Here is a 10,122-nt window from a genome sequence, read left to right as displayed (position 1 = left end):
TTCTACTTTTACTTTAAAAATAGCACTGAAAAGAGTATTACTAAGAAAAGAGTATTACTATAACTATTTTACATAAAGGGATAAGAATGAAATATTTTCATCTTCTGAATTATATTCATGATTAGAAAAATTATGATTTCATTTTGAATTTTACTTCCATTTCTTAAGTTAATATAATGTAACTCTCCATTTCTATTTTAAATTGGTTTTTATGTAATTTATTTTAACCTAATTAACGATTTTGTTTTTAAATCGCTTTTAGTTGAGTATTTATCTAATTTATTTTTATTTAAATATATAAAAATGTATTATTTTAATTATTAAATTAATTTATATTTTATCATAAAGGGATAAGAATGAAATATTTTCGTCTTCTGAATTTTATTCATGATTAGAAAATTATGATTTTATTTTGGATTTTAGTTTCATTTCTTAAGTTAATATAATATAACTCTCCATTTCTATTTCAAATTGGTTTTTATCTAATTTATTTTAACCTAATTAACGATTTTTTATTTTTAACCTCTTTTAGTTGAGTATTTATCTAATTTATTTTTTATTTAAATATATACAAATGTATTATTTTAATTATTAAAATTAATTTATATTTTATTAATAATTCTACTTAATTTTATTCTTATGCCGATGAAACCCAATTTTTCCATCAAATAATTGTCGGATGTCATGCCCATCCATATACAGTCAAAACAGGTCAATATTTTATGTAGAAATTTGCAAATTGGTTCAATCATTCGGTATAAAGTATGTTTCCTGTTAAAGATGTAAAGTAATCTCATTAAAATACATTTTAATTTCATTTTCATCTTGTAAACACTTCAAATTATCAAATCAATTCAATCCTTATCAGTTCACCTTTTTTCGCGTCGAAACTGTGTTCTGAGTCTGACAATTGTATTTATCATAATTATATTGAAATTATTTGTTGTTTGAAAAATATTATTAAAAAAAGGCCATAAGATAATTTACAAAACCAACTAGTACCATATAAAACGTTATCCCAACATTATGTAAACGCTTTTAAACGCAATGGTGGCAATCTGCAATTAATGTTGTAAAGTATTTATGCTACAAAATAAAAAAAAGCTAATTTTACTGCATGCACAATAAAAATGAACTGTTGGCTAATTGTGTTGGATATACAATAAAATTAACTCTCGAAAAAGTTTGTATTTGATAAAAAGAAAAACTCAGTTTTACCATATTTCATTATGCGCATGAATTAAATATTTTTATATTAGTGTTTAGATTAATGAGATTTGAATTTGTATTTGAACCAAATTCTGTAGATAAAAGTCTATGAATTTATATTAATTTTCTTATTATAATTTCTTTTATATTTCAAATTTTTTTATTGTAATTATTTCAAGTTCCAGTTATTTTTTGCTCTCTGTTTCTTTTTACTATTGATATCTATGTTACTCTTGCCTTTCATTATTATCTCACTAATTGAAAAATAAAGATACACTTTTTACTTATAATATTTTATTTTTATTTGGAATCTTGGCCTGTTTCTCTTTTTTTTTAATTTTTATACTATTTAAATAAAAAATTTAAAATCAAGTCCATTAATCTCAATGCTTCAGTAATAGAGGTTTTATTTTATTTTTTTCGTGGGGCGAAAACATAGACATCATTTTAACAAGAAAAGAAAAGAAACAAGAAAGGCAAGGAAGGACGGTGTCCACTGTCCAGTACCTTCCTCGGCATGTCAATTAGTTGAAAAGGATCGGCCAAAATTTGAAGCGAGTGCAAGTACGCGCTCAAGGAAGCGCGTGAAGATCCACCCTGAATTTCTCATAGAAATGGCTGAAGATATCCACCATTTTTGTGCCAGTGACCCAGGGAATCCCTTCCCATCACTCTCCCGTCCCGTGTTGAAGTTTACTTCAATTCAAAGCTCAACTTCGACACCAAACGAATCCACGTTCTTCTCTCTCTTCATAAATTTGCTATCTAAATCACTATGCCCCCTGGTTATTGTCAATAATATGTTCGATCCTGGGGACGTGTTCGCTTTTGATAGCTCTGGGATTCCATGGCTGATTTGGATTCAGCTGGTCGTTCTGTTTCTCCTCATCGCTCTTCTTTATTGCTTCACCGTCTTCGCTTTGGATTCCTCCGACGATGCCTCCACCATCGCAGCCACCGAGGGTCCCACCACTACTGAATCTGCATCTACCAGTCGCTTACTTTTCGATGATATTCGACCGGCAGATAAACCTAGTGCTGCTGTTAAGCACGATTCCGCGGCCACTACCTTCGTAATCAACCGCAGACAGAATACACCGGTACCAAAATTTTCTTTCCTTCTTTCGTTCTTCTTTACACATACACACAAACACAATTTGGGACTATGATCTTGAATCAGAAACTTGGTGTATTTCTTGGTTTTCGCCTAATTACGGAAATCGCAGTCTTTTGGCTTGGCGTAGATTTTTTCATCTTCTCTCCTCTCTCTTTCTCTCTCTTGACATTGGTGTCTCGATCTATGGAGGAGGAAGATAAACCTTTTCTTTTGTTGTTGATATTCTTATGTTCTTAATACCTAATGAGCGTGGAAACGAAGAAATTTGATGGTATTGAAATCTTGACTTTCTCTCATTTCAAGAGACAGAACCGCTTGGTGTTTATCTCCGGCAATAATTAGAAGATTTAATAGTCCTTGCTCAGCTAATTCTTCATTCAGGTTTTATCTTTAGCCTGATAACTAGTATTTGAGTTGGACATAGAGGATAAAGTCATCACCAACCTTGAAGTAGTCCACTCCATTCAAATAGGGGCCTCTAATGTTCTTATTTATCATTCTGCAACATCATGTTTGGGTGTTTTCTAATTTTGGGACATCGAAAATGAGGAAAGTTAGTGTTTATTCTGGATAACGTATCCCTAATTAGGCGGAGAAAAATGTGGGTAGGGATGATGCTAACCTAAGAAGTGTTTTCAAGGGTACATTGAAATTCTATCGACAATTTTTAGATACAATTCAATTTAACCGAGACCTATACAAGTATAAACTGTCCATTGGCTTCTAATGCCCCCCCAAAACTTTTTGTTACTGTTATCTTTCTTCCGACGAATTTCGTAGCTGCCCTGGATTGGCTTAAAATGGCTGAGATTTGCTAATATTAGAGGCACAGTAGAAAACTGAGAAAGTACATTGGAGATTGATCCTGTGGAAATGGAGTTTTGCTATGGACTAAAAGATCCGAAATGTTTTGTCATTTCATTGATCCTGTCTGCCTGTGCTCATGAAGCGTTTACCATCCATTTAGAATTATTCTATTGAAAAAAAAAAAAATTAAAGAGCTGTGGTGCTCAGATGGATGAGATCCATAATCTGAACTATATAATATTCCTTCTGGTTTTGACTCAGTCTCGCATCATAATTGTGCCAGCATCATTTTGGGACGGATAGGTTTTCTTTCCTTGCTGGCTTACAGATTGGCAGCTAAGGCTAAGTTGTGGTGGTGCGTGGGATTCCAAAAACATTGCACGTTGCAATTATGTTCTCGTTCATTAATGAACTTTCCTAGCTTAAAATTATTTGGTCATTGATAAATGATCAAGCCCTCAACCCTTAATGCTAGTTGCCTGTAAAAGAAATTCAAGAGAGCCAGGGAAACCATGTCTATGATTCTTACTATTATGCATTTTCTTTGATACATGTCCTATTTCTTTTTTAGAAAACACTTTTCTATCTACTAAACATGCAGATAAACTAATACATGCACGAATGGCTCGTCCTTGTAATGAAAGTGACAGAATTGTGATGTACTGATGAGGTAGAAACTTCTTGCAGGGGGGAGAAAATCGAAGTATAAAAGGTGAGGTATCAGCAGGAACAACCAGAAGGACAGTGAGCGGAGAAGAATTTGCAGAGAGGGAGGGTTCGTCCAGTTTCCACCCATGCCATTTTTTCCAGTTAGCTAGGGTTGCCTTTCTCAAATGTATGGGTCTTGACCCTACATCTGATAGCCCTCCTACCCAAAAACGCAGAAAACCAAAACGAAGCTGATTTTCACTTTTATATGTTGTCATCATTGAATCATCCCAGAAATTTAGCAACTTGATTAGCATCAATTTTATTTTGTGCCCTGTCTAATCTTCCTACTCCTGCTCCGTTCCGAATTTCCCATTTATGGTCTCACGCTCTCATCATGATTTAAGGCCATGGCAAGAATCTGAAGAACAGAGGTTAGACTTTTGATAAAAAGCAAGGGTTGGACTGGTGTTATGATATTCAACATATTGGTGCTCAGGATATTGGGGCTCCCCGCCTCCCCTCTCTCAATTAAAGGACGGTGAATTTTCGGCAGGATAAACTGACAATTGAATGAATGTAAGAGACAAAATTTACGAAAATATTGGAGCTTGTGTACAATTCTTAATTGTTTTATCTTAACAGGCCCTCTAACTATGTGTAGAAAGGAGTTATAAACCTAATATGGTCGCCTGACTAGTCTATCTCTGTATTTATTATTATTTGAGATTAAAGTATATTTTTAGTTTTTTATCTTTATATAAAATTTTAATTTAATTTTTTAATTTTATAAAGTATTTTTAGTTCTTTAACTCTAACATCATTAGTTTTAAATAATTATTTTTTATATCAATCATTTATATTTTGAAAAAAATAAACTTAATATGTTAATATTTAAAAATATTTTGTTAATGTTAAAAGGTTAATGTAAAAATTTTTTCGGATGAAACTAACAATATTAAAATTAAAAAATATATTTTATAAAGTTAAGAAATTAAAATAAAATACTGTATAAAATTAAAAATTAAATGTATATTTTAACTATTATTTTATTATTATTATATTACATTATCTTCCACATGATTCCACAAGCGATATACTTGATATATTTTTTGAACCAAAGAGCGATATACTTGACATTTAAAACTTCTTTCAAGCGGGAGAATTTTAGTGAATGACATGTCGGGGTTTAATTTTAAATTAGAACTAGTAGAATTTAAAAAAAAAAAAATTACTCTGCAAGACCATAGCGAAAGTTGTTTTTCTAACTTGTTTTCCTTAACCAAACACGGGGGAGTTTTTGAACATAGTTTTCCCTAATTTTTGACATGCCATACTGCCCATGATTTTTATATAAAAAGAAATTAAGAAATTGTAGGCAAGTTTTTGACAGATCATATTATTAATAGTTAGGTTCTTCATTTTTTTTTCAAAAATAAGTTGTAACAAGACATTATAGACTACACAGTTAATCATGTTGATTTTTAATATTAATGTATATTGAATTATTCATATAATTTTTTCTAATATATTAAATTATATATTTTTTATCCTTATTATTTAACATGTTAAATTTTATGTTATTTAAAATTTTCATTACATATATTTTTCAAACATTTCTGATATATGTGGCATTTGTATGATAGAAATTACAAATAATAAAAATCATTGTCATTTTTTTAGTAATTGTATATTCAAAATCACTTTTTATTATACATAATTTAAATAACAGAGAATAACAAAGAGGTCCTAAAAAGATCAATTAATTTAAGTTAGATTTTAAGTGCCAAACTTTAGAAATTTACAATTTAATATCTCAATTTTGTAATTGCGTTGTGATGAATTTACAACTTTTCTCCAAATTTTGATATGGTTGAAGAATTAAAAAAAATTCTTGTTAAAATTTGAAATATAAGTTTTAAATTCATGACAATAGAGTTACAAAATTGAGAAATTAAGTTGTAAATTCTTGAAATTTGGCACTTAAGACCTAACTTAAATTAATTGATCATTTTAGAACCTCTCTATCATTCTCCCTTTAAATAACTTTCAGTTTATCAAATTTACTTTTAAAAAAATGTATCTAAACACAAATTTTATTACAATAACTAATTTTTACTCAATTAAATTTTGCTAAATGAACTTTTGACAAACTAACTTTTTACTAACAAAAAATCAAACATATAACAAGAGATTGAATTGAAAACATATTTTGATAGGAAATGACTAAAATGTCTTTTAATTTTTAAAATATAAAATGGACTTGTTAAAATTTAATTTAACTTGTCATTTCATTAATATGTATTTGCTAATTCACTTGCAAAATTTGTTAACAAAATATTTTACATTCTCACTCTTGTTGGCTTGTACTTGTTAATAACACATTAACATAACTTATCACTTCAGCAGTGTGTACTTGTAAATTCATTAGGGGAACTTGTTAACATTATTTTTTACATATTCAATCTTGTTGACTTGTACATGTTGACGCCCTAATATAAATCATTTCAATAATTTTACTTGTAAATTTATAAAGGGAACTTGTTAACAATATTTTTCATATATTCAATCTTGTTGACTAGTTAAAATATGAAATGCACTTGCTAAAATCCTAACTTAATGTGTTAAAAATAAAAAGACATTCAGGTCAATTTCTATTAAAACGTATTTTCAATTTTATTCTTGGGTCCTGTAGTGCATTTTCCAATTATAATAGTCCTGATTTGAAATCAAACCTTCCAGGGTTCATTGCTGAAAATTATCCCCAGTTTTGCTTCCAGTCCTGACGGAATATTAGAAAGTGCAATTTGCAAGTCACCGCCTGCTTCAACAACGGTACAAACCAATGATTAAAAAATTGGATCGGGCAATTGGATCGATTGGACAGTCGATTGATTCGGCTAACAGTTTGGTCAAAGTGAAAAAAATTGTTTAAAAAATTAGGTTAGATTGAGTTGGATCGACAATCAAATCAAAAATTGGATTTAATTTTTAAAAACTGAACTGTTTAAAAATACATTTTTTTTAAATTTTTTTAAAAAACAATTAATTTTTTTAATTATTTAATATTATGTTATATTATTTAACTTGTTAAGTCATATTAAAATTAAAATATTTGATTTTATTTTTATGTTAAATAATAGTTTCATATTTATTTTTTACAAGTAAATTTTATATACATATAAATTTTTTTATTTTAATTATTATATCACTAATTTTACGATAGACCATACAAATTATAAACTATTAACTTTTCCAATCTAATATTTCGTCTGATTTTAAAAACATTTATAACCACAGATTCATTTATTACACGCACACTATAAGGTGAGCATGCCAATTCCAAGCTCTCGAATTAGTGACAGAAAGCACCAAAGCAAGACACGACTGAAGGTATGCGTAGTGGCAGTGGCAGGCGTATCTAATTGTGTCGTGGTGACACGTTTCAAAGTTGAAGCATGAAGTGGCATCTGGCATGTCAATAGCCACTCTTTAAGCAAAAGAAAGAGGAAGCAGTTAAATGGCATTTTGAAAAGAAAAAAGCTATGGAGAGGGAAAGAGAAAAGGCTCTGAATTTATACAAGCCGTGCTATTTCATGGAACAATTGGTGAAGGCAATTTCTAAGTGCCTTGGTCTGGAAAGAAGAGAATATGGAGAAGGAACAAGCACAGCATCACGAAGCCTGAGGAAGGCATCAAGACCATCGTTAACGAAAGGACGAGGAGGCCAAGTTAACGTTTCTACATCTTGAGGTTTTAAACTCTACCGAGGCTACGTTTCTGTAATTTTCTGCCTAATAACAGTGTCCCTTTTGTAACATCTTTTCCTTTTTTTTTTTTATGGCCTGTTCTTCCATAATCAAATTAATTAGCTTTTTTTCCCCTCCTAATCTACTCCCTCATAAATTTTAATTTTTTTTTCTCAATGTAAGGCAAAGCTAGAATAATTAATATATTTTTTCAATTTTACCTTTTTATTTATTTATTTATTATCGTTTAAATTTACAGATAACAATTTTATTATTATTATTATTATTTACAAAGAATGACAAAATTTTAATGTTACATATTTTTTGAAAATAATTTTAACAATACAAGCTACTGCTTTTTTTTAATAAGCCCGAAATTAACTTATATTAAAATCAAAAGGAGTACACCTTAATCTGATCAATACAATACTGAAGCGCCACCTTCAATTTTGGAGCGCTTTCTGAGCCCAACTATTGAAATAATTATAGTGACAATCTCCGCCAAGCTGTGACTTTGGAATTAAGATTTGTTGGAGATAAGAGCATTTCCAGCAAGTAAGTTCATTAAATATTTCTTTTAATATAAGGCCAAAGCATAACTGTTTCATCAAGTCATATTTAAAACTATAAGATTTCTACATTTAGGCTGGGGATTATCAAGAATCATAGTGTCAAAATTATTCCAAGATGACTGATAGGGCAAGCAGGTCAGCACATTTGTTAACTTATTTATAAATATGATCAAAAGTGATCATTCAGTTCTCTAAAGTAAGATCTTTGATTTTCTTGATAATTTTAGAGAATCGGTGTCTTTCAAAGTAGTTATACTCGATGAGTAATAAGGCTTCCATTGAATTGGAGTAGACATTGACTTTATAAAGTTTAGCATTCTAACAAAGATTAAAACCTTCAAAAATTTCCATGAGCTTAGCTACTGTGCGAGGGTAATAACCCAAGTACTTTGAAAATCTCTTAATCCAATTACCCTTTTCATCCTCGATAATACCTCTATAAGCATCAACACCATTGATGTTGACAGAGCCATCAATGTCAAGTCTAACCCATCCAAATGCTGGAGGGCTCCATTTAGTTTCATATCTAGCATCACTTTTGTTGAGGTGGTTGATTTTAAATTGAAGTTTTAGATTGTTGATTATCTGATGAGTACAAGAGAAGGTAATATCATTTTCTAGAATGTCATCGTTTAAGTAGATTTTCCTTCATCTTATCTTCCCTATGTTCCAACATGCAAGGACAAAAAGTTTTTATCAAGGTGTTCTTCTTAAGCTCATGCTACCAGCTTTATTTTTAGCATTCCAAGTCAACGATTCCTACACACGAAAGAGAAGAAAGTATTAAGCTTGGTAGGATTGACTAATTTTCTTTTCAAACATCACAGGCTTCTTTACAGTCCAATAAGATATGAAGAGTTAAGGGAGTTACAATAAAAAAGGCAAGTGCACTATTGGGGAGAATTTCTGTTACTATGCATGTAGTTGGTTTGTAACCAATCCCAAGTATCTTTTTAAAGGAAGTATTTAATTTTTTTCGTATGCAGGCCACTTTCAAATTTTAGACCAAATTTCAAAGTGGTTTTAGTCCTTTTGGTTCTCCATAGTTTTGTAAGCAGATCTGATGGAGAAGTTGCCATCAGAGGAAGATCTCTAACAAATAACATCATTATCATCTTGAGGGTTAAAGAGGTTGAACAAGAGCAATATGTTCAATCACATTAGAGTGGAGGTAGCGGCTTAAGAGATCAAACTCTGGCATGAAAAATAGAATTAGCATTGGTGAAAGCATGGCCTAACAAAAGGGTCAGGTAGGGGAGATCATTTATCATATCAAAAGAATATTTCATCTCCTCTACCAAATTTTCAGCCAATATGAGTCATAAATTTATTCCAAATTTTACATATGCTGCTTTAGGTATAGGAAAAAGAGCTCGGTTTATAAACCATAGGGACTATGGGCATGTTGCATTTGTATTTGTCACGTAGGATCCTCATCCACAAGCAATTTGGTTTAGTGATGAGACCCTTATAAAGCTTCATGATGTAAGCAATATTTTGATTTTTAAGTTTCATGAGACTAGGCCCCCATCTTTTTTATTCATTGTGATGTAGTTTCAAGAGAGAAGATGAAGTTTTTTGTTTCCATCAAATGATTTCCAAAAAAAAATTCTAACAATTTTTCTAATTTAGCCAAAACATTGTCCAATAAAAGCATGGTCTGCATAATGTAGTTAGGAAGAGTTGAAGAAACAAATTTGATGAGAGAGAATTCGTCTTATCAATTAAAGGTGCGAAAGTAAGTTTTGATGCCTTTTCGTGAATAATAGAAATTCTAACATATTTGCCAAGATTTTGTGTGAGGGGAATTCTCAATTTAACACTAATATGTGAAGCTTTGTTAGTATTAATATTCTTGGAACAAAAAAGTTTAGATTTATTAGTGTTAATTTTCTACCTTAAAGCATCACATAAGTTAGATAAACATTGTTGAATGATCTTTGCATGTGAAATAGATCATTCTACAAAAAACAAGAAGTCATAAGCAAAGAACAACTAAGAAGTGGGCAAGTAGGAGGCC

The 10,122-nt window shown here is 30.3% G+C and overlaps 1 protein-coding gene across 1 annotated transcript; it reads left to right on the top strand.

Annotated features, from left to right (window-relative positions):
* The first annotated feature begins 1,808 nt into the window (after positions 1-1,808).
* LOC129298969 (uncharacterized) lies at positions 1,809-4,438 on the top strand. The gene is made up of 2 exons (XM_054937407.1): positions 1,809-2,309; positions 3,821-4,438. The coding sequence occupies exons 1-2, from the start codon at positions 1,824-1,826 to the stop codon at positions 4,034-4,036; spliced, it is 702 nt and encodes a 233-aa protein (XP_054793382.1). The 5' UTR covers positions 1,809-1,823; the 3' UTR covers positions 4,037-4,438.
* Positions 4,439-10,122: the final 5,684 nt, after the last annotated feature.

This window comes from Prosopis cineraria, unplaced genomic scaffold (assembly GCF_029017545.1).
Source record: "Prosopis cineraria cultivar Desert tree isolate PC_DT_omini unplaced genomic scaffold, ASM2901754v1 PC983, whole genome shotgun sequence".
Lineage (NCBI taxonomy): Eukaryota > Viridiplantae > Streptophyta > Magnoliopsida > Fabales > Fabaceae > Prosopis > Prosopis cineraria.
This window is presented reverse-complemented; position numbering and strand designations above follow the sequence as displayed.

Bases quoted from the DNA above. Each gene is read 5' to 3' on its own strand.
- LOC129298969 (XM_054937407.1), top strand. From the start codon at position 1,824: ATGGCTGAAGATATCCACCATTTTTGTGCCAGTGACCCAGGGAATCCC. The intron at 2,310-3,820 runs GTACCAAAATTT...AACTTCTTGCAG, and splicing joins ACCGCAGACAGAATACACCG to GGGGGAGAAAATCGAAGTAT.